We start from the raw sequence: 27,182 nt of genomic DNA on the forward strand, positions 1-27,182 counted from the left end.
CACATGCCCAAACTCTCTCCCCCAAATAAATAGATCTTTAAGAAAAAACTAAACAAAATGAAATACTGGAATAGAGAAGCTTCCCAGGACTGGACTGGAAGGAAAGAGTGAAATATTAATCTGTAGGACAGGCCTGAAAGGTTGAGCTGTCCTGGAACCTGTATCCCATCTTTAGTTATTCACAGCACTCCCTAAACTCATCTCATTGAGGCATTAAATTAAGGATTCTAAGCAATACTAACTTAAAATGCATGGTAACTGTCTGACCACACATGGGTTTTTACATAAACTTATGTCAAAATCATTAAAATAGAAGATGTGTCATATTGGTTCAGCCGGGAGACAAAAGGCTGTGTAGGAGTCCCCCTTGGTTCTTCTGCTCTTAAACGCCTTCCTCCAGCCAGAGGGTGGCTGTGGAAGACTAGAATACAGAGATTCATGCGTGCATGTGAGCACAACACTCTGCAATCCGCTCCACTCCCCCATTATCTTTTAAAACGCTTTTGTGTGACCCGTTAATCCTGCTCCTCTCATTCTAGTTTTCATAAAACAGAAGCCCATGGGCTGCTGTTAATTTCATTTCCTATATAAAAAATCTATATATTTGGGAACTTGACTAATCTTCACAAAAATACTGTTTTTAATGGTGAAAGGAACATTCTAAGAGTACAAAAACAGGTTTCCCCTGAAAGCACCAGAGAACTGGTGGGATTAAGCAAACTTTGTTTTGGGAAAATACACTTCAACTGAAGTACAGGGTGAGGTATTAAGATTAGGAGAAATCCTAAAAGGCTTCAATAAACTCAAATTTAAATGTTTTTGTTGAAAAAAATCAAGTAAAATGACTCATTTTAAAGCAACAACGTTAAAACCTAACAATCGAATCATTAATCTCCTAAGCCTATAGTAATGGTGAACACAAAGTGCACATCCCTGCCTTGTGAAATGGGTAAAATAGCTTTAGCAGCGCTGCATTTGCCATTGACAGTGAAAGACAGTATGTATGAGGAGCACTTCAAACACATCTCGAAAACACGATTTCCTTTTTTAAAAAACTCATTTAAAAAAACACAAAAACTGGACTTGAATCAAAATGTTGACCATACCTTCAAAAAAATCAAAATCTTGTAAGTCATCAGGTAGCCGTGGCAGGACGTCTGAAAAGTCCTCCTGGTTCAATTCCAAGTCATGTGGAATGTCAGTGATCTCATTGGCAATGTCATCCGGCAACTCATCAGCACTCAGCTCTGGCGTGGACGGGCTCCTGGGGAAGAGGACACGGTTGGCCTCACCACTCCCCTTTTACCTTCACACCAGTGTCCCAGAAACAAGTTCATCAAACATGAAGATGTGAAATCCTAACTCAAATGTCTCCTTTTCCTACTTTCAGAGAAGGGAATGTGATAGCAAAAGGAAGATCTCACCATACACAGTCATGTAGTTCTCTGGCTTGTACCCATGTATTAAGGCAATCATTTTGAGATAATATGTTTACTTCATTAGTAGAATGAATTACCATTTTGTGTACTGTGTTTTAATACTTTTTAGTAAATTTCAAATCTAGTCAAAATAATAACTTAAAAAAATGAAATAAACAGAAAAAAGGGAAAATGCTTAGCTGAAACAGAAGCCTCATTCATTTGGCTAACCCCTGCCAAAATTGGTAATGCACCAGATTTCTGATGTAGTATTTCTGTTAAAACATACATGGGATTTCTGTTAAAACAGAACAATCTGAGAATGGACAATTAAATTCTTAATTTCAGCATCTGCTTTCTATGTTATAGCCAAAAGCTTTATTTCAGATCTCACTCAATCAAATATCTGGTAGAAATTAGAATGAAAACTACAAAGTCTAGGCTGATCTATCGAATGGCTTCTGTAGCCCAGCCACAAGGCTAGAGAAGAAAGTAAGGCTAAGTGCTCTGAGAGCTATCAGAACATAGAAAGGAAACATAAGCTTCGGTGCTGTTACTGACCGGATCTGGGCAGCCTCCACTGGCAGTGAGACGCTGGTGGGCATGCTGAGGTTTCCTTGGGGCACTGCAGGGGGAATGGGTTTTTGGGGTCGACGAGGTCCACGCCTTCTCTTTTTCTTATGTTTTTTGGTAAGTGCAGGAGGCTTGGTTTTTTTCCTGGGTTTCCTCTGCTGCTGGTGCTGAACTTTACGGGAGCTATCTCCTCTCAAGAAATTATCCTTTAGAATGAAGAAATAGGGATTTTTAAACTGAGATTGCTTGTGAAAAACCCAACAGCTACCTGAAAGAAAATATATCTCTTAACATTCTATGGAACGCTTAAAACATGCCTACAACTATGCCTAACAATAAGTAAATGAGAAAAAAAGAATTCATTTTTTAATTTAAATCAATTCAATATATACATACAGTTCATCCCCCACTTAAAGACAGCATGAAACTGTAATAGGCCAAGGGAGAGATGTGGGTGGGTAGAAAGGATGGGGAAAAAAAGACAGTGGGATAGGTATGTAGGGTAAAAATACAATGAATGAAATTGCAACCTAAAAAAACTTACTCTTCCACAGGAAAAACATGAATACAAGTATACTTAAATATACAATGAAAATAGGTCAATAATGACATAAGAACCTTCTATGGGTATATAGAAGGAAAATCAATTCTTTTTAGTTTTGTGTGATTAAAAGAAAAGTTGGATTTTAAGTCACTGGGGTGTTATTTCCGGAGAGTCACTTCAGCAGTCAACACAAGATAAAGGGCTAAGGGCGATGTGAGCGGGGAATGGAAAAGCAATGCCCCGTAGGCACAGAATTGTCAAGATCTGAGAGCTCCTTGGATGTGGTGAGGATGAAAGGAAGAGAGCACCTGAAGACGTCTCTGGGGTTTCTAGGTTGGATGACTGTTAGATGATACCATTTGCTGGAACAGAGCGCAGAGTGGAATAAGGATTCAGAAGAAAAGGTAAGAAGTTCAGTTTGGCTCACAAACAATTTGGGGTATGAAGATTTTCTAGGAGATAGGAAAAAACAGCATGAGGGATAAAGAATGGGATGGACACGTAGCCTCAGAAATCATGACAAAGTAAAAGTCCTTCAGATAATTTACACAGGCCAGGAAGATACGGTAGAGAGAGGAGAGAAGACAACCAGACTGCAGTTTTATAAAACGGTTTCAATTAAGTAAGCAGACGTCTGAGAAAGAACCAGCAAGGAAGAACAAGAAATTAACAATAAATATAACCAGTTTTCTTCAGCCGCAACCCTTCAATCTGAATATTGCATTTCACTAATTCCAAGATACATATTTTAGTATCTCTGCAATTGAGGTGGCTTTTACAACAATTGCTGTTGGGCCCAGGGATGGTCACTGTAGCTGGCACTGCCTACATATGTGCAAGGGTGAGAAAAGTTCTTGGTACTGTCACTGTTTGAGTCAAGATATGGACATTGTTGGTTTAACACGAAGAGGAAAGAAAAACTGTTGTGTGTGCAAAAAGTTGAGCAATAGGGTATAAAACTGCCATCAGTGAAGCAAATACTCATTATTGAAGACATGACCATGATTCCTTTGTGGGTTTTTTGTTTGTTTGTTTTTGAGAAAGGAACATAACCACAAAGTAGACAAAGCTGTGTTATAGTTGATGTACATAGACAATACTGCCTTTTCCATGTCAAGGAATTCAGCGGAAACGAAGGAAAGTAATTCAGCATTAGGGAAGATTAAAAAAAAATCTATGTCCAATTAAGTCTACAGAAGCTATTTTGATAAATATAAAACAAAAATTATAGGTGACAAGAAATGCACTGTGCTGTGTTTTTCTTATTTCCTGGTGGTATGTAAAAACAATTGTGGTTTTTACAATTGACATCACCTTTAATAAATTCAGTAGTAACCCAAAACTAAATACATAAAAAGAGTACGGACAACAGTATTTGAAAACTAATAATAATCAATAGCATTAACAGTTATTAATGCTAGCAAACAAATTCAAGACAAGAAAGAATAAGATTAAAGTATCAATTCAAGAAATCTAAAAGAAGTTTAATATGAGCCAAATACTTGAATCTAAACACAGACTCAAGTCATAAATGTATAAATTTGTAAAACAAACCAAAAAAAGAAAGGCTATTTCCCAGCCTCTGTAGCTCTCTGGCTTGATACTTGAGGTCTACTTTTATTATATCCACTATGTAATTCAACAAAGAGAGTCTGAGCAACCACCAGTACCATCCCAGGCTCTCCCTCTAGGACCAGTACAGATGTTAGGTGAGGGAAACTTTGGCCCAAGATACACGTGTCCTACTTTAAAGACACTCTCATATCACCTAATTCTAGTGCTAGGTGTCTGTCTTATTCTCCTTAACTTAAACCTCGTAGGCCAACGTTTTTGGTAATGGGCCAGGTACTCCACACAGAACTACCCTCGATTGAGGTCCCACCATGCTCTTGGTAGTCCACCACAAAGCTCCTCTGGAAAACTGGAGCCCCTGCACCCTAGGGCCTTTCCTAATGCCAACTGTCCATTGCCTACGCTATTTGTAAACACCATTCCCTGCCAACTTGCTGTCTCATTCTACTTACGTGCCAGGACACTGCCTTTACTAACTTACCATCCATTGTATGGGCTCATACTCATCAAATACCATGTTCTGTGTGACAGCCTGGACTTCCTGAAGCTTGAGCTTCTTCTACCAATGGCTACTCTGTCCAGTGGAATCTAATTCCAAATTTCAACCTTTCCCAGCCATGCTTCTGTTATTCAGCAATTACTTAATTGAGCATCTGTTCTAAGCACTGAGGATATAGCAATGAACAAAAAATGTTCCTGCTTTTGTAAAATTTACATTTTAGTAGAGGGATACTAGCAATAAACTATTAGTTAATAGTATGATATTAGGCTGATACCAATGTTAGGAAGAAAAGCAAGGTAGAGTATGAGGATAAAAAATGACAGGGTAGGGGCAGCCCGGGTGGCTCAGAGGTTTAGCACTGCCTTCAGCCCAGGGTATGATCCTGGAGTCCTGGGATCGAGTCCCACATAGGGATCCCTGCATGGAGCCTGCTTCTCCCCCTGCCTCTCTCTCTTTCTCTCATGAATAAATAAAATCTTAAAAAAAAATGACAGGGTAGAGGGGAGGTGGAAGACTTCTTTGATGAAGTGACAACTGATTGGAAACCTGAATGAGGGAGGGAAGGAGGTAGAAATGGAGGAAAAGAACATCCTAGGAAAAGAGCAAAACAAGTGGAAAGCCCATGAGTTGGGGGTGTTGAAGCAGAAGCAAGAAGGCTGATGCTGCTAGAACTCCAGAAATAAGGGGAAGGTACAAGGTGAAGCAGGAGAGATTGCAAAGACCAGATGGGGAAGTCTCAAAGGCCATGGTAAGAATCGTGGATTTGATTCTGGATCTGATGGAAAGCCACTGGAAGGCTCTGACCAGGAAACTAAAATGACCACATGAATATTATCAAAGGCTTGCTCTAATGGGCACATACTATAGATTCCAATTATAAGACATTCTAGAAAATGTAAAATCACAGGGACAGGAAGACAGTGGAGATGGAGGAAGAAGTAGACTGCAGAAGGGGAGCACAAGAGAATTTAGGGTGTTAGTGACATATCTCATTATGTAGTGGTTACAGGACTGTGTGCATTGTCAAACTCAAAACCATAGACCAAAAACAGTGATTTTTATTGCATATAAACTCAAAGGTTAAGTGGAACACACACAGCCTACTCTGGCTGGTATGTGAATATGTCCAGGTGGGGTGCATGGCAAGAAGAAGGGAGACCAATTAGGAGACTATTATAGTAATCCAGGCAAAGGTGATGACCAAGGCTAGAATGTACCAGCCAAGCTGGCACAATGTGTTTGGATTCAAGACAGTTTGAAAGTAAAATCAAGAGATCTGTCCAGTTCTTTTCACCCAGTGTGAGTCTCTCACTGTGGGACTGATAGGCTACAGATGTTTGCTATACTCAGCTGTAATTTTTAACTTAAACAGTCCTTGTTATACATTTAACTGGTTGCAACACCAGGATCACAGCTTATACTATTAAGTCCTGGTCCAATGGCCATTCAGTTACCCTGATGCACCCCTGAAACTGCAAAATGCTTACAGAGGGAAAAAATGGTCTTATTCAGCTTTTTAATACATAAGGTATATGTATAAGGTACACACTACCTTGCAAATAACAGGACTCAGCAAGTATCAGGGTAAAAACAGTAAAAAAGCACTTCTTTTAAGTAATGATAGAATTCAGATAGTCTACTAGTTCAGACATACCTCTCCTTCAAATTATTCTGAAGGGCTTATGATACATTAACAAAAGCAATAATTAAGTTCAATAGAAGTATAGAAAGGATTGGTTTTTGGCTGAAACTTCATCAAATATCTAAGACATTCACAAAATTGCATATAAAAAAAGCAAAAAATCTAAAGAAATGGGGCAAAGAAAGCTTGAAAAACCTGTTAAGTAGTAAGAAAATGTACCTTAATGAGAAGGGAAGTAAAGAATAGGGATAGACAATAAAATAATCATATGTGAGTAACTACTAAATACCTCCTAGAACTTTTTTTTTTTTAAATGAGGCTATGAAATTAATCCAGTGGCTCATGATCAGCATATATATTAATATTTTATATACATATTTATATATTAATATATACATTTACACACAGTTTGTACTAAGTTAAAAAATATTTTCTACTGTGGATTGCTATCAGAAGTTTGAAAGCCTCAGCTGCAGAAAATAAAATCTGAACTCACCATTTTTTTGGCATGTTCTTCACACAGAGGGGTCTGGTGTGTAATGTCAAACACGGGCACAGAGCACTGCTGTCCGTCTGCAAACTTGGCCGTGCAACTTGAGAAAAGCTGCTGAGAGCGGTTCAAGAGGATATCTGTGGTTTTCAAAGTTAGGAATATAATGCACTGAAACTCAAATTATTTATTAAGTTTTAAATTTTTATATAAAATCTGCTCCTGGAATACCTGGGTGGCAGAGTCAGTTTAGCACCCGACTCTGGTTTTGACTCAGGTTGTGATTTCAGGGTCGTGGGTTTGAGCCCATCTGGGGCTCCATGCTCAGTGGGGAGTCTACTTGAGATTCTCTCACCTTCTCCCTCTCTCCTGCAGCATGCACAAACACGCTCTCTCAAAATAAAGAAATTAACCTTTAAGGAAAAAAAATCTGCTTCTTCCCTTACTTCTATTTGTAAGTAATAAATTTTCTTATCCTTTAAAGCTGAAGGACCAACCCCCACTACTGATATGGGAAATGATCATTGTTGAATTTATCAGAAGATATTACTAACGGAGACTATTTTGCTAAGGGCTCCGAATAGGAGTCTCCTTTATGGACATTCTGATTTTTGTTATTTGGAAAACAGAGGGTTGTTTAAATACACTATCTCCTAAAAATTCCACTACAATGGTTAGAAAAAAATCACTCTCTTTTAAGGAAAACTTTCACATATAATTCTCATCAAGAAGAATAAAAATTTTAAGATATAATTAAAAAAAGCTCATCTATCCAAATTTGATTTTCCATTTCCCATTTCCAACACAAAATTCAAATTTATAACTTATGAAAAATTACTTTTATATCAAAACTTTACCATTAAAACTGGAACATCATGGGATCCCTGGGTGGCGCAGCGGTTTGGCGCCTGCCTTTGGCCCAGGGCGCGATCCTGGAGACCCGGGATCGAATCCCACATCGGGCTTCCGGTGCATGGAGCCTGCTTCTCCCTCTGCCTATGTCTCTGCCTCTCTCTCTTTCTCTCTCTGTGACTATCATAAATAAATTAAAAAAAAATTTAAAAAAAAAAAAAACAAAAAACTGGAACATCACCTTTACTTTGTCAACATTTCTAAGCATCCAAACTTTTAGCCCCTAGCACAAGACATACTTTACACCTATCAAGAAGGTACCTTACTGTTTTACCTTTATGCTTTTATAGTTAAGGCTATTTATAAAACCTTTGCTGTGCAGAAAGGGCTGCTAAAAAAGTTGTGAAAATTTAATGCCAAAGAACAGAAAGGAGGGCAAAAAAGTCAAAGATAATAAAGAAGAACAAGTAATTGCTACTGTATAAATTTTTTAAATGCTACCGAATTTTAAATGTTTAATAAAAGTGAGAGTAATAAGATTTCATAACCAGCCTGAAGCCCTTTACCACACAGGTTTTCCTCAAGTATATTCTGTCTTAATGTATCTTCTTTCCTAGTCAGTGATGTTTATCTTTCTTTCATTTCAAATCAGCACTGTGCTCCATAAAAAGAAATTATTCCCAGACCAAAAGGCACATTGTGCGTAACTTTCTTGGAAGACTAAAATCAGTTTTTGAATAATAGGACATGATTTCTCCATCAATGAGTGTTATAGTTGCTTCTCACAAACTACTTAGAACCACTGCAAGAACCAGAATTCTTTTAATTTAAGTGATGGCCACGAAAGAAATCTGCTACTTGGTATCGGTTTCGCAGATTCTAATGTAATTCTTGAATAAAGAGTCACAATGACAGAAGCAGAGAAAAAATTATTAGGAAGACATCATGACAAAGAGAAGTTGTATAAAAATTTTAAACATAAAATAGTTCTGATTATAGAAGTCATTCCCTTGGCTTAAGAATGAAATACTAGCACCCAATAAGTGAATACTTTTCAATGCACATTCAATTCAGTTAAGAGGATACGCTGGAAACAATGTCTGGTGAATGGAAGGGCTTTGTTAGGGCACCGTTCACCCTTCATGGTTCCACTGCATGCTGCTGGCTCTACCTCCCTCGACTTGGTCCGGCTTATGCTAAGAAAGCAAAGAGACAAAATTAACTTTGAAAAATGCTTTAAGAATCCAGGGCAACTTTTCAGCACTATGTTAGCAGATCGTAACACCAACATTTTACCTATGTTCATCAACTAAAGGTAAATAGAGGAGTTATAATGACCAGTTCCAGTATCTCCCCAATCTATTGACAAAACAATTATTGTATTATTATTGATTTCAACTATCCCTGTTTTTTTCCTATTTTAAGTATTATTTCTGGTTCCTTTTACTAAGAGGCAGTGAGTAAACAAAAAAGTGATAAACACGAGCCTAGATCAGTCAGGCCTAATTCTGAATCTCAGCTCTACCTCCTCCGGCTGCGTGATCCTGGGCAAGTTACTTAGCCTTGCTTAAGCATCAACTTTCTCACCTATCAAGTGAAGATAAGAATACTTTTGACTGATAGGTAAGCACCAAAAGATACAACACATCTAAAATACTTACCACATATAGTAGATAGTATAATACCTAGTAAATGATCAATGGTTGTTAGTTGCTGGTATCATTATCCTCATGAGATTTTGGTCATGTCAAGCTGCAAAAAACTTGATCTAATATAGGAGGAAGGGGATAATGACCTGCAGAAGTAACTGATTTGCTCTCCAAAATGAACTCACTTTGGATATATTTTTAAAACTTTTTATAATATGTGCAACTCCATCTTTCATTAAATGTTATTTCCACTCTGTATATTCAACATTTAAATATTTGATGCATTCACATGGTTCCAGAAACACCAAAGAATAAAAAGTTAGGCAGCAAAGAGTCTCCTTTCTACCCTTGTCCCAATTTGCCAGTTCCCAGTCCTTCTATATTAAGTATTCATTTCATTAGTTTATTTGATCTTTCCATAGTTTTATACAAACATTAAAAAATAAAAATAAACATAATGAAGTTCTTAGAAGCATAAAACTATCCTGTTTATTTGACTCTCTTATGCATCACAAACTGGTAGGACTTTACACATGTCTGAGGTAGAAAAAGCATCTACATAATATACTAAAATCACGCATGAGGCATCAAAATTATCTTTTGAATTGTTTCTGTACCTAAGAATTTCAGTGGAATGATTTATACTGATTAGAAGGTCATATAGAACCCAAATTACATATGAATTTACAGAAATTCTAAACAAAATTTCTACTATAACTTTCATATACACAATCAATGCAAACAGAGAACCAGGAGCTGCCATCAAAGTTGCTTTAACTAAGAGATCTGGGGAAAAAAAAGTAAGTTCTGCAAGATACATCAGAATCACAAGAGCTGGGAAGTGAGCCATTAATTAAGTTAGGTCTGTAAAAAGGATACACAATTTCAAATGAAGCTGTACTATGGCTGCAGTTTATCCCATTCTCTTGGTCTAGATTAAATAGAAGGCAGTTCTCTATATTGAATGGATTATTTTTGTGGGACACTTCAGTAATCTGTTCAGCCATCTACCAAGCCTAGCGTATAACACATTCCCTCATTTTTATCTAACCTAGACTTCAGAGGGAACTACTGGTTTCATTTTGTAAAACTGATGATATGTTCCAACTCATCAATCTTTCTCTTAAACAGTAAAATAAACTAAGTCAGAATTTCAATACCCCCCTGGATAATTGAGGTAAAAATGCCTGATGTTAGACAGATTTTATTATCCAGATAATCCCAACAAAACAAAGGGAGAATTTACCAAAACATTTTGATGTTTTTTAATGTGAAAACACCTACTAGAAGGTTCCCTTTTGTATGATTAGATCCTCTCCCTTCACAATAGTTTCTACACAAACAACACTAGCCTCTGCAGGATTGTTGGCTACAAGATACTCAGATTTGAGTTTATATACTTAACCTATTTCAGTGGCTTATTCCACATATTCACCAATATATATGACAAAGCTATTAGATGAGAAACAATAATGTTACTCAGTTTATATTCAAACTGTATATTAAAGAATATCTATTAAAAAGCAGTCATTAGGGATCCCTGGGTGGCGCAGCGGTTTGGCGCCTGCCTTTGGCCCAGGGCGTGATCCTGGAGACCCGGGATCGAATCCCACATCGGGCTCCCGATGCATGGAGCCTGCTTCTCCCTATGCCTGTGTCTCTGCCTCTCTCTCTCTGTAACTATCATAAATAAATAAAAATTAAAAAAAAAAATTAAAAAAAAAAAGCAGTCATTAAAGTTTTAACTTCTAAAACATCTAAAAGCAACTTTTTAAATGTCTTTTGAGGGGTGCCTGGGTGGCTAAGTGTTGAGCATCTGACTTTGACTTGGCGTGATCCCGGGGTTCCGGGATCGAGTCCCACATCGGGCTTCCTGCAGGGAGCCTGCTTCTCCCTCTGCCTATGTCTCTGCCTCTTTCTCTCATGAATAAAAAAAAACCAAAAAGTCTTTTGTGAAATTAGTCTTTGAAAGCAAAAATATCAAATAGCTGACAGCTGATTTTTTGAGCCTAAAATATAAAGTACTACACTACCAATCACCAACAAATGATTATGGCTCACTGTTAAACGATTATCAGGGAGGCACTGGGGAATAAACCTTTTATTAAACATGAGTGACATAACCAAATGACATCAAATAAATTTGAGAACTGAATATTAGAGTTCACCTTGGTATCTGTTTAGTAATTTAGTTATCATGAAATTTTTTTTTCTTCCCAAATCACTGATGATGGTTTGTGTAAATGTTTTGAAAAAAAGCAGGAGTGTGTGGTGGGGGATTGATTCTGCCGGTTAAAAATCATAGATAAATACAGTTTTCTACACAAATACCAAATTGTCTCAAACTCAAAAGAGTACAGTCCCTTACTTACACCTTTGACAAGGTCATAATAATATACTAGATTCAATGTACACAATGCTCTACATACAGATTGCTTCAAGCTGGACAAAACGAAGTCTCTACTGAAATTGTACACTTGAAAGCCTTAACTAACATAAATGTTAGGTATCATTATTTTAAAACCTATGTCAAACCAGTGAATTCTTTCAAATAGAGAACAAGTGTCTCTTCACTTATTTAATTCTATCCATTTATTCATCAATGCTAGAGATTAAAAATAAAGTACATTGCTCCTGCCCTCACAAAAATGACTGTCTAGCTTGGGGCGCCTGAGTGGCTCTGTTGGTTGAGCATCTGTCTTCAGCTTGGATCATGATCTCAGGATCCTGGGATCCAGCCTGGCGTGGGGCTCCCTGCTCAGCGGGGAGTCTTTCTCTCTCTGCTGGCCGCCCCCCATTCCCCACTGCTTGTATTCTCTCTCTCAAATAAATAAAATCTTAAAAAAAAAAAAATGACTGTCTAGCCTGACAGAAATATTAGTATACAATTCTACAATGAAGCAGGGTACAGAGCACAACAGGCACATATAAGAGGGTATCCTAACATAGGGGAACCTGGGAATGTTTCTCTGAGAAAATAAGTCTCTCAGTAAATAAGCTAATACTTAAAAGATGTTCTAGAATAGACACTACCTTCTCCCCTACACAGGAGTGGGGGCTCCTAGAGTGAGGGAATATACTGCAGGCAGCAATCATTATGTAGGCATATTAGACCACATACAAAGTTTCAAACAAGTCTGAATATGCCAAGCAACAGAAAATTCTTAAGGGCATAGTAGTTTTTAATATATGCATTTGAAAAACAGGTTATTCTTTTTATGACAAATATAATGAACACCAAAATACAGAAAAGCAAAATGAAATTTCAAAAATATCTGCTAAAAAATATGATCAGTAGCTATAAAACAAAGGTTATCTTTTTTTAGTTTTGTTTTAAACACTTTTCCTCTGATTCGTGATCACTATACAAAAATTAGAACAAACAGACTACTTATTTTTTTTAACTTTATCAATAATCCCACCCTCTAGAGATAGCCACTGCTAATATTTTGGTATAAAAGCTCCTAAAAATGTGTGTGTGTGTATGTGTGTGTATACCTGAAGGCTGTTATGTGAAAAAAAAAAAGTGTGAAACAATAAACTCCATAAAGAACTATGCCTTCTAAATTGTAAAATTATTTCTTTAATTAAATATGAAGATACTTTGGAATATTTCAATCCAATTAAGCTAGTATTTTTAAAAGGTACATAACCTAAATAAGTAATTATTTAGTCTTCACCACCTAATTTCCAAAATGGTAATAACACCATAATTTCTTCACTGAAAAATCAGATAACTCTACATATCCAATATATGGAATTTTAGTCAAGAAAATAGTACACACACATTAAAAATCATGTTTTCATAATAATTTCTAAGAATATAGGGGGATAGCTATAATATATTTTTAAGGGAAAAAACTGGACACAGCTGTTAAAGTATACAGACCCAGTTTTACTTAAATACATACATAAAACAGAAACAGTCCAAGGAGTGACGTCATATTATAAAGCCATTAAAAGCCATGTTTTAAAGAATTATTATTATGAGAAAAATGTCATATTCCAATATTAAATGGAAAAAAGGAGAAAATATATTATGCACATGGCTTGACCTCAATTTTGCGCTTTAATACATAATCATGGCTCACTGAGGATTCCTTACACACGCATACACACACATGAAGAAAAAAAGACTAGAAGGAAACAATCAAAATGCTCATAGTACTCATTCTTGGTTTTGTGCAGTGATATCGTGGAAATGTCTCCCTTCTTTATGTTCTATTTTTTCAAATTTATAACAAGCAAATACCTGGACTACAAACAGAAAAGATTTCCCCCCCAAAAAGAAATGCAATGTAGTATTCTGAAGACAGGAAATACGCTAGAAAGAAAACTTTAAAATAATTTAAGAAATCTAAAGTACTACTTCTGTAGTAAAACAAAACAAAACAAAACAAAAACCCCAACAACTATAAATATTACTTCTAATACATGAAATTTTTAAGCATTGTTATCTTTTTAAAGACAGGTAACATTCCCAAATATGTTACTGAATAAATTCTAGTCAAACTCTGGCAAAGTAACAGCCAGGCTTTTACTGACAGCTTGTGGCTCTGTTCTTCTGCCGTGTGTAGAACTTTATCTGAGCCACAAACCCAAAATGCCAACACCTGATTATTTCAGGCTTAAACGCCCACTGCCCACTGTGTCTCAACGATGCCCTCGAAACACAGAATACGCGGGCGCCTGGGTGGCTCCGCGACTCACTGCTTGAGTGTCTGCCTCTGGCCCAGGGTTTGACCCCAGGGTCTCGGGATTGAGTCCCGCGTCGGGCTCCCTGCGTGGAGCCTGCTTCTCCTACTGTCTGTCTGTGCCTCCCTCTCTCTGTCTCATGAATAATTTTTTTTAAAGATTTTATTTATTCATGAGAGACACACAGAGACACACACAGAGAGAGGCAGAGACACAGGCAGAGGGAGAAGCAGGCTCCATGCAGGGAGCCCGACGCGAAACTCGATCCCGGGTCTCCAGGATCACGCCCTGGGCTGAAGGCGGCGCTAAACCGCGGAGCCACCTGGGCTGCCCAATAAACTTTTTTTAAAATCTTAAACAAAACAAAACAAAACAAACCCACAAATACAGAGCCGAGGCGAGGTGCCGAGAGGCGGGGCGCTCACCTGGTGCGGCGGCACGCCGCTCTGCGCAGGTCCTGCATCAGCTGCCCAGTGCTCTCAGGCTCCCGGCTGGCCGCCTGCAGCAGGGCTTTCCTAAACGTGTGCCGGCATTTCTTTTGACGCGATTCTGCCCGTTCCAGGCGGCAGAGGTGCTTATATTTCTGCTGAAAGTAAGTGCAAAGTTGGGTCACCCTGGAGCTCCTACTCTCCGTATCATCGTCATCTGACCTGGAAAGCGCAGGGAGAGAAGTGAGAAACCGATTAAAAGTTAGGCTCAGTGTGTGTGTGTGGGGGGGGGGGCGGGGTTAGGAAGCTGATCCGGTGCAAAGGGGTTAAAATCTGTGGCAGGTGACCACCAATGTCACCAAGGAGGGGCTTTCCAGAGCTGAAGGCAAGTACAGTATGTCAACAATAAATAAGGCAGCAGAGACCACCCAACGCCTTCAGATGCTTCCCTTGCTCCGCATGTTACAGTTAAAATACTTCATACATCAGGCTCTTCTGAATTTTAAGAGACTAGGGGGTTCTCAGGAAGAAAATCATTCCTTTACCTTTGCTGACTACAAAGTCTGAGTAAATGACAGGGCGGGGATGAGGAAACACTCAGCATCATTTCATTAAAGAGAGGTCGTACCAGAAATAGAGCACTGAATTCCACCAGTGTCTTATCAAAGAGCTGCCCTTTCAGATGTACTGGCTTTAACTACCCTTTTCTTGCCAAGCACTTACAGAATGTGGGTTGTAATCATTCTAGAGTATTTATTATTATTACTATTGTTTTTATTTTTAACACAGGAGATACCTTAAACAACACCGCATACGCCAGGGATTACACAGAGGTGGCTGTGCATCATGCTACTGTGACCGACTGGCGGACCGCACTAGAGTGCTACCTTGAAAAGATGCTGAGACCACGTCTAGACTCCACGAGAGAGTCAATGGTTAGTCACCATGTCTGCCCCCAGTGAGATTACAAAGGTCACTTTTTTATGGAATAAATGTAATATCACTTTTTACTGTTAAGGATAATATACACTAGACTTGAAAACTGGTGTTATTTTACCTTCTTTAAATGGCACACACGTGATACTACCAACCATACACTACCAATCTTCTGTAAATCATTGCTTGGTTTCTCTCAACTTTATTAAGTGGTTTCATTCTCTTTTCCTTCAGAATAGCCCATATAGGTTACTTCGCAAACTTCTGGTCTAAAAAATAAGTCCTAAGAAGTATTTCTCTTCAGTAGATTGACTACTACAAATATACCAACTGAAGGCTCTTACTTCAATCTTTTCATTTATTTAGCATTCAACATTTGCTGTATATCTACTATGTTGAGTACTATAAAGGAGAAAAAAATTTAAGCGGCTTACAATGCAGTTTAGACAAGATAAACACATTGCCAAAGTTAAACAATTCAAAAGATTGAATCAGTAACTAAAACCGTGGAGCAGGCTGCCTGAGGATTCAAGTATCTGACCTTCCATTAGAAAAATCCAGGAGCTTTTCACACTTTGAGATCTACTGAACCAGAATTTCCATGGAATGGGACCCAGGAATCTTTATTTTGAATTGTTCCCCGAAGTCCCATAGCAGGTTTTCATTTGGGAATTCTAGTAGAGCCAGGAGGTACTATAAATAACCTTTGATGTGAGGCAGAGAACAATAAGTGACAGAGAGAGGTACAGATATGGCTAAAGTGCTACTGAAGTTCACTAGCAAGACTGCAGGATGAGGGGCTTTGTAGAGGAGATGCCAACAGAACTGAACTGTCGGGACCCCTGGGTGGCTCAGTGGTTGAGTGTGTCTGCCTTTGGCCCAGGGCATGACCCCGGGTCCTGGGATCGAGTCCTGTATCAGGCTCCCCAGAGGGAGCCTGCTTGCCTGCTTCTCCCTCTGCCTATGTCTCTGCCTCTCTCTCTTTGTGTCTCTCATGAATAAATAAAATCTTAGAAAAAGAGAAAAGAACTGAATCATCAAGAGGGTGTAGAATTTGAAGAGAAGAAAAAGGATATCTTACAAGGATAAAGGAATACAAGGCTGGCTTCAGAGACGAACAGGTAACACAAGTACTAAGTAGCTTGCTTTGGCTAAGATGTGGCTGGCACACATAAGTGAATGACGGCGAGTAAGGAGAACTTTCTAAACCTAAACACCAGATGAAAGAGTTTAATCTTTATTCTACCGGTGGTAGAGAACTTCACAGTTTGAAAACAATAGATAACACTAATAGAGCCATGCGTGAGAAAGATTACGCGGTCATCAGGTAGAAATGAGGAAGAGGAAAAGAAAAAAAAAAAAAGAAATGAGTGGAAGATCATGGAACAGGAGCAAGAGCAGATCTGGGGCAGGAAATAAATTCCATCTCAGACATAAAGGATTTAAAGTACAGCTGAGGCCTCGAAGGCAGAGTGGGAAAAACCGTTGGAAATGATAAACAGGAGCACAGTGCAGGAAGGACTACAGATTTCACAGCCAACACCGAGCAACTGAAGGGCAAGGGAGTGACTAAGGAAAAGGCCCCAGAGATAATAGAAAGAACAAGACCTATGAGGGCCATTATCATAAAAGAATGAACTCAATTTGGTGACTGCATATGAAGGATAAGAAAGTCAATAATGACTCAATGACTTTGAACTTGCATAACTAGGGGAATGGAAGGGTTATTAATAGAAAGAGAGGAGAAACAGCTAGTCTTAAAGGGAAAGTAAAGTTCAGGTAAGAGTCACTTGCCAAAGCAATTGTTTGAAAACACTCTGTAATGGTGGAGAGGACAGAACAGGTCAGCAGTTCTCAAGTTGACAACAAATGGACAGATGCACCTGGATGTTGCGGCATGTTCCATCATTATCATACAAGTTTCCAAAGTGTATTCTGAAGCTCTGAGCTGATCTAGTTTGCAGACCTGCACAGGTCTATGGGACCTGTGGTCCCTAACTAGACAATCTCAACATGCCTCCCACTTCTAACATGCTGTAACATCTATATTTCACACCTGGTTGTGGATGAAGAGTAGCAGACGGGGCAGAGAAAAGCCAGTGGCCATCATTTACCAGCAGTGACAGGCCTGCCACCTACTGTATTCTCACTATGCTGCTTTCCTCACCTGTGAAATCATAAGAGCTGGTTCGCCTATCTCCCAAGGTTGTGAAGAGAACAAAAAGAAATGACCTATCTGAAATGACAATATAAGTACAGGTAGTATTATTAGATACCAAAATCTATATCCATTAACTAAAATTAAATCACTTCTGAAATACACAAAACTCCTGGCCTAAACGGTTCTATCATGAGCTCTATCAAGAATAGTCAAAGAAAAAATGATTCCAATCATACACAAAATATTCCAGATGTCAGAAAAGAAAGGAAGATTCTTTAAAAAAAAAAAAAAAAAAAAAAAAGATTGCAAAAAAAAACAAAAACAAAAACAAACAAAAAAACAAACCCCACTTATTAATAAGGACAATATGACAAAAGGAAAATCTTTTTTTCTTTTAATATTTTATTTATTGAAAGAGAGTACAATAGTGGGGACAGTTAGGAGAGAGGGAGAAGCAGACCCTCCAATGAACAGGGAAGTCCGATGTGGGGCTCGATCCAGGATCATGACCTGAGACAAAGACAGATGATTAACTGGCTGAGCCACCCAGCTGCCCTGTAGGAAAATCTTATTAATGATCTTAGAGTCAGGGCAGCCCAGGTGGCTCAGCAGTTTAGCGCCGCCTTCAGCCCAGGGCGTGATCCTGGAGACCGGGGATCGAGTCCCACGTCGGGCTCTGCATGGAGCCTGCTTCTCCCTCTGCTTCTCTCATTCTCTCTCTCTCTCTCTTTGTGTCTCTCATGAATAAATAAATAAATAAAAAATTTATGATCTTAGAGTCAAAAAGCATTAGTAAGTTGAATCTAACAGAATATATATAAAAAAAAGAAATAGCCAATCTGGGTTAACTAATGTAGAACACAACTATTTTTCAATCCAATCTTACTAGACCTCTCTTCTGCAAAAAACCTATTCTACTTTTCCTTTTATCTTCAGAACTTCAACATCACTGAAATACTGAAGACACAAGTTTGTTCTCTAGATGATACCTAACAATTATATTTCAGACACAAGATATTGATTTGGGGTGCTCACCCACATCCAACTAACTAAGGAATGCTGGAATTAGGACAGAGTACTAGAAAGGAGAGAGGTGCACAGAGAAGCACTCTGAGGACAATGTACAGAATGTTCCTCTCTCAGTTCTTCACTTGAGTACTGATCAGTGCAAGAGTGTATACGAATATCTGAGGCCAGGAAAGAGCTATCTGAAAAGAGGAGGCTGCACCAGTCCCAGTGGCTCACACAGGGCAGACTTAGTTTGAGATCCTACCATCTAGAGGGGGAAAACCCCACAAAAGTGCAGGGCACAGGGTAGACCACCCAGGAGGAGACTGCCTCAGTAGTGGGGGGTATAATCGGCCCTCAATTAAAGGCTGCTGTGGCCCCATATCACAAAATTTAAAAAGCAAGCCTTGAAAACTATTTCTAAGTAAGTTAACTATGTCCCTAAACAATGCTCTTAAAGGAAGACAAAAATGCCAGAATCAAATAAGTAAAATTAACGATGCCTGGCATTTAGTTAGAAATTATCAGACATTCAAAGAAACAGGGAACTAGAACCCACGAGGAGAAAAATTAATCAACAAAAACAGATCCAGAAATGATATAGATGACAGAATTAGTAAACCAAGAATCAAAGAACAGTTATTAGGGGCACCTGGGTGGCTCAGTGGTTGAGCATCTGCCTTTGGCTCAGGTTGTGATCCCGGTCTCGGGATCGAATGCTGCATCGGGCTCCCCGCAGAGTACCTGCTTCTTCCTCTGCCTATGTCTCTGCCTCTCTCTCTGTGTCTCTCATGGATGAATAAAATCTTTGAAAAAAACCCAAAAAACAGTTATTCTAACCATATCTCACACGTTTGAGAATGTAGAATCATCAAGACCAGGTCAAGGAGAGACATGGACAATATTAAAAAGACCCAAAACAGACTTCTAGGGATGAAAAATACAATGTCTAATATGAAAAATATATTGAATGGGATTGATGGCTGGTTAGGGACCATAAAACATCAAGGAGCCTGAAGACAGTAATAGAAATTTTCCAAAATGAAACACAGAAAGGAAAAAACACACTGGGAAAAAAGTAAATATCAATAAGCTGTGTGATCATTTCAAGCAGCCTAAAATATGTATAACTAAGTCTCTGAAATTGAAAGGGGAAGAAAAATAATTGAAGACTAGGGCAAAATTTTTCTAAATTTCATGAAAATTATAAACCTACAGATCCAAAAAAGTCAATGAACAAGAAACATTGTCAAGGACAAGAAACATAAAGAAAATGAACTATACAAATGGTTTAAAACTATTAATATAAAGAGAAAAATCTTAGGAAAAAAAAGATACATAACATTCCTTGGACCAAAGATGTGAAGGATAGCTAACTTCTCATCAGAAATAATGCAGGACATGTAAGCAGCACCCTTAAATACTGAAATAAAAACTGTCAACCTAGGATTTTATGCCAGCAAAAAATATATTTTAAAAATGAAGGCATACATCTTTCAAACATGGATGGACCTAGAAGGCATAAGGGAAATAAGTCAGAGAAGACAAATACCATATGATCACTAACATGTGGAATCTAAAAAAACAAATCAAAGCAGAAACATACCTATAAATAGAGGACAAACTGGTGCTTGCCAGAGGGCAGGGGATAGGGACATAGGCAAAATGGGGTGAAGGGGAGAGGGAGGTGCAGACTCCAAGTTATGCAGTAAATTATGGGAATAAAAAGTACAGCACAGGGGATACAGTCAATAGTATTAGGGTTGTATTCTGACAGATGGGAGCTACACTTGTGGTGAACAGAGCAAACGTACAGGCTTGTCAAATCACTCTGTTATATACCTGGAATTAATGTAACACTGTGTCAGTTGTACTTCAATTAAATAAAAAAGGCATAGGGATGCCTGGGTGGCTCAGTTAGTTAGGTGTCTGACTCTTGATTTTGGCTCTGGTCATAAACAGGGTTGTGAGATCAAGTCCCACGTCAGGCTCCAAACTGGGCTCCCTCTCCCTCTGCCCTCCCATTCCCCTCTAAAAAGGCATAGTCCATTATACCTCAGTGAAAATTTTAAAAATGAAGACAAAATCAAGACTTCTTCCAGACATAAAACTGAAAGAATTCATTACCAGAAGAGCAGCACTACAAGAAACATTCAAGTAAACCATTCACACAGAAAGAAAATGACATCAGATGGAAATAGGGAACTATTCAAAGAAAAAATCCCTAGAAATTGTAAATATTTCTCTTTTCAATCCCCTTAAAAGATAAGTAACTGCTTAAACACAACAGCATTATATTACGGGGGTTATAACAAATGTTGAGGGACATGTATAGCACCACGTGTCAGAAAACAAGGAAGACCTCAGGTTTACCTAATTTAAGCTATCACCTACCTGAGAAAGAGAAACAAATTCAAACAAAGGAGGAAAGAATAGAAGAACATAATAGAAAGAAATAACAAAGAACAGAAAGCAATGAAATGAAGCTAAAAGAAAACTCAATGAAACCAAAAGCTGGTTCTTTAAAAAGACCAATAAATATAGAAAATGCACAAATAAACATACATGTACATACCAAGGGTTACAATGCAAGATCAACAGGCTTTTCAATAGCGTTGGTTAAACAGAAGATCCACGCAGAAAAAAATGATCCTTAGCACTGCACCTCACATTATATACAAATTATAGAAGAATAAATTCTGCAAAGATTATTAGTAAAACAAAGTTTCTAGAATATAGTATTAGGGAAGAGCTTCATGACTGTGGGGTAAGCAATGATTTCTTAAAGGGCCACAAATACATTATCCATAAAGAAGACCAATAAATGGTACTCATTAAAATTAAGAACTAGGGGCGCTTGGATGACTCAGCTGTTTAAGCATCCAACTCTGGGTCTCTCAACTTAGTTCACGATTTCATGGGTCATGGGACAGAGTCCTACATTGGACTCCACGCTCAGCATGCAGTCTTAAAGATCCCTCTGTCCCTGCTTCCACTCACGCTCTGCCTGTCTCTCTCTAAAAATAAATCTTTAAAAAAAATTAAGAACCATTTTCTATCAAAGACACAATCAAGAATGTGAAAAGGTAAGCAGTTACTAGGAATAATTACAGTTAATAATGAATTTAAGATACCAACTTTTTTCTGTTATTGAGATATAAGAGCCTGAAAGATCTCCTTCAGCACATGCATCTACAGTTAAACTAACCAAAAATCTTTCCCAAAACAAGGCCAGGGGTACCTGGTTGGCTCAGTCAGTAGAACATTTGGCTCCTGATCTCTGGATTGTGAATTCAAGCCCCTTGCTGGGCATAAAGCTTACTTAAAAAAAAAAAAAAAAAAAAAAAAAAAGCCAAACTTTCTCCCTAAGATTTCTTCAAGTATAATCCTGATTTAGCAAGAAAACTCACAAAAAGGAGGTTTGGGGGGTAAGCAGGTGGGTAGGTGGGTGGCAGAGAATGGTAATCAGACCACTACCAGTTCTTCTTCCAAAAATTCAATGAACTCAGAGGAATTTAAATGGTAAAACATTTTGAGAAATTTTAAATGCCAAAAACTTCTTGAAGATATTATGGACAGGCAAGGTAGGGCCAATTTTCTACAGCTTTCCATTTTCTACTGCACTAAGCACAAGGTAAAATAAATGACAAGTAGCTGCAACAAGAAACTGGAATAAGGTTATTCTATGGGTGGTTTCAATGCAGGACAAAGATTCCCATGAGAGGGGCACAGTGGTAGACACAGACAAGAAAAGGATGGGGAACTATGTCAATCAAGTTTCACTCCAGGGAACCAACATGAAGCGCTCCATGCCTCGCACAACACGAGTTCTACAAGAATATCCTGAATCTGGGAAGGAGGGAAGGAGGGAAGGAGGGAAGGAGGGAAGGAAGGAAGGAAGGAAGGAAGGAGACTAAAGTGACAGCTGGACAAGAAGGATAGCTATGTGAAAAGAAGACAAATATGAAGGAAAAGAAGAACGAGGAAACGAGTATCATGGTAAGGCAAAGAGCAAGCCAGTTAGCAGAAGCAACCAAGGAAGTAAAATGCCGCAGGGATGAAGAAAAATATGATGGTTGCAAGTCTAAAACAACAAAAGAAATATCCTGAAAAGTCTGCAAGAATAGAGGAGCAAATATATCCCATCCGGATGTTCGGGTCATCCTGAGAATTCCAACAGGAATCTGTACTACCATTTATCATTCATCTCCCGGGTACCAGCTATTGTGCTAAGCATTTACTCATGCTACCTCAATGACAGCAATTTGTAAAATTAACTCAAAATATCCCCTATCAGGTTAAGCTGGCATGAACACCCCCTGAGGAAGCATGACTAGTGGTATCTATAATGGTGAAAGTGCAACTGTACTTTATCTGAAAAAAAAATGCTAATGGTAAGGAAGCAGTCTTGAATGATACATAAAATGGGGCAGATAGAGAACTGGTCTCCCCTCTATCTTACCAAAGATCCATTCAAATGACAATACTTAACAACAACAACAACAACAACAACATTAGTGGAGTCTGAAACTCATCTTTTAGCTCCACAGACAGGGATCTATCTTGGGATGGCCCCACTGAACTAAGTGGATCCCTAAGTCAGTGCCCTGAAACAGAAAGCTTTCTATCATGGAAGGGGCTGTGCATTCGTCACTCTACAGCCTTCTGATAAGGCAGATACCAAGAACCTCTAATGAAATTATCTCAAAAAACATTTTAGCACACGTTAAATGCCTAAAAAGAACAGATCAATCTTGTAGAAGACAGTGGTGAAGTAAAATGTTCCCAGCTACTCTGTATAGGGATAGGGTCTAAGAATATCCAGAAGTCAGGCAGTGGGACTCCAAGTAGCCCTGGGACCACAGGCCAGTTCCTCCACTTGGCTGGGCCTTGGTGTCCTCTTCTATAAAATGAGATAGACTAATCTCTAAGGTCCCTTTTCAATTCTAAATTCTATTATAGTTGGTTCCTTCAGTAATAAATGGGAAAGGTACAGAAGCAAATTTACCAAGAAAACTGAAGAGTAGCTTCCCTCAAACAATATAGTACGATTCTTCCCAAGAGGAATTTATTTTACTTCCATTACAATCAAACGAGATCCAATGCGATAAAAGAACATTAGCATATAGAGCGAAAAATCAGGCCACTGCAAGGGTAATTTAAGAATAAAAACAAAGAGGAAGACTTACGTGTGTCTTTCATATCTGAGGGTTTCTCGGATGGACCACGCCACCTGGTATGGCGAGGCCTGCTCTGAGTCCTCCAGTTCCTCTCCGCTCTCTTCCGACCAGTCCAACCCTGGGACATAGGAGAGGATATTGCAAGTTAGGAAAAAAAAAAAAAGTATTTTCATTTAAAATTTAGGAAAAAAGATCCAAATCCATAGCACATACTATCACAGTGTGAATAAATGCCTCCTGAGGAGGTTCATCCCTATTATGACAAAAATATTAATAATGAGCCTCTGATATATACGCAGGTTTAAAGTACTGGCATTAGAACAAAAAAGCTATATTCCAAGGATGAACTTCTGTTAGATACTTCAGAGTAGAAACATAAGCAGAGTTCAAGTCCCTTCTCCCCGCAAAAAGGTAGAATTTCTTAGGTATCAAAATATCATACATTAAACCTGTCAGAAAAAAATAAAACATATTCAAGATGGTGGGCAGAGGAGGCTAATGTATGTTTAGGTATAAAAGAAGACAAAAGCAGGATGCCTGGGTGACTCAGCGGTTGAGGGTTTGCCTTTGGCTCAGGGCTTGATCCCCGGGTCCTAGGATCGAGTCCTCCATCAGGCTTCCTACAGGGAGCCGGCTTCTCCCTCTGACTACCTCTCTCTCTCTGATTAATAAATAAATAGAATCTTAAAAAAAAAAAAAGGGTCAAAAGGTACTTGTGGATTCACTCCATACTTCCACAAAGAAGGGCCCTAGAATAAGTTGTCAAAGGCTGACACTTCATGCCCTTTCTCAACACCTCCGGGGAAAAGGACTCCATCCATCAGGCAGGGCCATGCCCTGGCTCTTGCCCTCTGCAGGAAGAGTGATGGTAAGACAATATTCTATTTCTAAGGTGGCTTGGGGTTTCTTTTAATTCTTTTCAACGAGAGCTGCCACATTTCATGGCATTTTGAAAAACAAGTTTAGAGGGATAAATAGAAAACCAGAGTGTGAACAATGCTAACTTATTTTGTCAAATGCTACTATTTTTAATGGCTGGATAATTACTAGCTACTAACATAAAGGTTTTGCCTTTTTAGAAGTTTTGTATCTTGAAAAATACCGATGTTACACAGTCTAACATACATAACTTTAATATACTCATACCACTAGGAGACTTGAATTAGATTCCTTGGTAGCTAGGATTCAGTCTTCCTTCTGGAGACCCTCAAAAATCAAAAGACCTTCTTCATTAGGCAGTTATGTTAGAAAGAACCTCACAGGTTCCTTCTATAAATTTAAATGAGTTTACATGTGCCAAACAGGGAAATTAAGAAAAGGTTAATCGAAATGCAAATTATAAATGCTTAAAATCAAGTAATACATTGCCACTGGAATAAAGAAGCCTCAAATCTAGTTCCAAGGTGACTATCCGAATGTTACCTTAAAAAGTAACTTACTTAAAAAAAAAAAAAAAAGGTACTTTTTCTCAACTAAAATAGTGATAAAAAAAAAAAAGCGTAAAAAAAAAACAAGTAACCACAATAGCATTAGCTTCAGGATAGGATATTGAAAGGCGAGGTCTTTTAAACACAAAGTGACACCTAAAAGGACCTTTTAAAAATAAAATATGAGTTATCTTTCATTGTTTTTGTGTAATTAGTAATAATCAATGCTAAGTCATCTATTCCTTCTCTCAAAAAGTCAAAATCTAAGTCGTAAGAACTAAGTTGGAATTGTTTCTCTTGTGAAATTAACTGTCCAATAAAGCAAACCTTTGATCTTGGCTTCATTATCACTAGTTTTAATATAACTAACTGAGATAACCAGCCCAGACAAGACTGTACTTTAAAAGGTGATTACAAGACTGAATTTTTTTTTCTTTTTAATTTATTTTTAAGACTGAATTTTTCTAAAAGTATTCTTTGCTGACATGAATGCAGACTATACTTGGTCCTAACGGTACATTATGATTTCTGGCTTTTCCAAAGTAACCTTTGTTTTGAAAACCTAGGCCCCCTAATATGCTGGAATTCAAAAAAAAAAAAAGCAAGTTTTCATTTTGTTCAAAATGACAGAAAACCATCTCCCAACAAACAACATACTGTTTGTTTCTATAGCTAAAAATATTGCCAACATCCATAAATACACAAAAGTATAAATCAGTATTTAGTAGATGATGTGGGTACATTGTGGAATGAGAGGCAAACATTTGGGAAGAAATAAAGTTAGATGTCTGTCTCAAAACTAAAACCTAATGAATTCCAAATAGAGGACTACAATGTAAATAACCATTTGATATAAATAAAAGGACTTAAAGAAAATATGGGTGAATATATTACATACTTTTGGAGCCCAAACAAGAAACAAAACAAAATAAAACACCTGATTCAAAAGGAAGAAATTCTAAAAAAGTAGAAAATATAAACAATTTTAACTCCTAAATTCCAAAATCATTATCATAGGTATTTCAAAGATAACAAATGGGAGGAGACTTTGCAAAAAAACATGAAATATGTATAAAAAGATCTCACCAAATCAATAAAAAGAAGCCCTTCAATAAAAATGAGTGAAAAAACTCAAAATGTAAAATAAACAAGAAATACAAATGTCCACAAAGCATTATAAACAAATATTCAAAGCTACATTACTAATTCAAAATAGCAGTTCTCACTTAAAGAATGGTCCAAAGATCTCAAGGGGTCCCTGAAATCCTCTAAGGGAGTTCCTTAGGTCAACACTATTAGATGTGTGTTTAGACATCTTTAGCTTTTTTCACTATGTTGGTGTTGGCACTAATAGTAAAAAGGAAAGAAAGAAAGAAAACAACAAAAAACCCATGGTAGGTAAACCTGCTGGCACCTCGGCACGAATTGGCACCAGGTAGGTAAACCTGAGTGGCACTCAGCACAGTGGCACCAACCATACTAGCAGACATTCTATGTTTCACACCATGACTTGTGGTTAAATTTTTTTTTTTAAATAAACAGTTTTAAGAATATCCTTGACAAAGCACTATATATCAAAGACTGTTTATTAAATCTTAGTTCTTGGGACGCCTGGGTGGCTCAACAGTTGAGCGTCTGCCTTTGGCCCAGGGCGTGATCCTGGAGTCCTAGGATGGAGTCCCATATCGGGCTCCCTGCATGGAGCCGCTTCTCTCTCTCTGTCTCTCATGAATAAATAAAATCTTAAAAAAAGAAATCTTAGTTCTTTACACATCTTTACAGCAGTCTTTGTGATCATATGAAGTCATAAAGCACCTCTGCCGCACAGCAAGTAAGTACAGTGGTTGTCTTACGCCACTGTTCTGTGACCTGAACTAGCGGCTTTCTTTTCATTCAACATCATTTTTATTTGAACCAATGACTGACAAACTATGGTTATTAAGACTTGGATATCCGACAGTCATTTTTTCTAAAATGAACAGTGAAACTATAACTTCAAGGAAAACAATGTACAATATTTGTTGCCAACAATGAGATTCAAATTTTCACTTGAAAGTTTGATATTTTCTTTAAACTTGAAGTCATCAGTGAGTCTATGACAACTT

At 38.0% G+C, this 27,182-nt stretch overlaps 1 protein-coding gene across 4 annotated transcripts in view; it reads right to left on the reverse strand.

Annotated features, from left to right (window-relative positions):
* Positions 1-27,182, reverse strand: part of INO80D (INO80 complex subunit D) — a 67,408-nt gene that overhangs the window by 12,878 nt on the left and 27,348 nt on the right. For all 4 annotated transcript variants that reach the window (XM_038585504.1, XM_038585502.1, XM_038585505.1 and 1 more), the window contains 6 exons: positions 23,660-23,768; positions 14,363-14,587; positions 8,680-8,789; positions 6,748-6,881; positions 1,980-2,197; positions 1,107-1,264 (listed from right to left, as the gene is read on the reverse strand). In XM_038585504.1, coding sequence (XP_038441432.1) covers positions 1,107-1,264; positions 1,980-2,197; positions 6,748-6,881; positions 8,680-8,789; positions 14,363-14,587; positions 23,660-23,768 — 954 coding nt within the window. The remainder of the gene's footprint in view (positions 1-1,106; positions 1,265-1,979; positions 2,198-6,747; positions 6,882-8,679; positions 8,790-14,362; positions 14,588-23,659; positions 23,769-27,182) is intronic.

This window comes from Canis lupus, chromosome 37, assembly GCF_011100685.1.
Source record: "Canis lupus familiaris isolate Mischka breed German Shepherd chromosome 37, alternate assembly UU_Cfam_GSD_1.0, whole genome shotgun sequence".
Taxonomy (NCBI): Eukaryota; Metazoa; Chordata; class Mammalia; order Carnivora; family Canidae; genus Canis; species Canis lupus.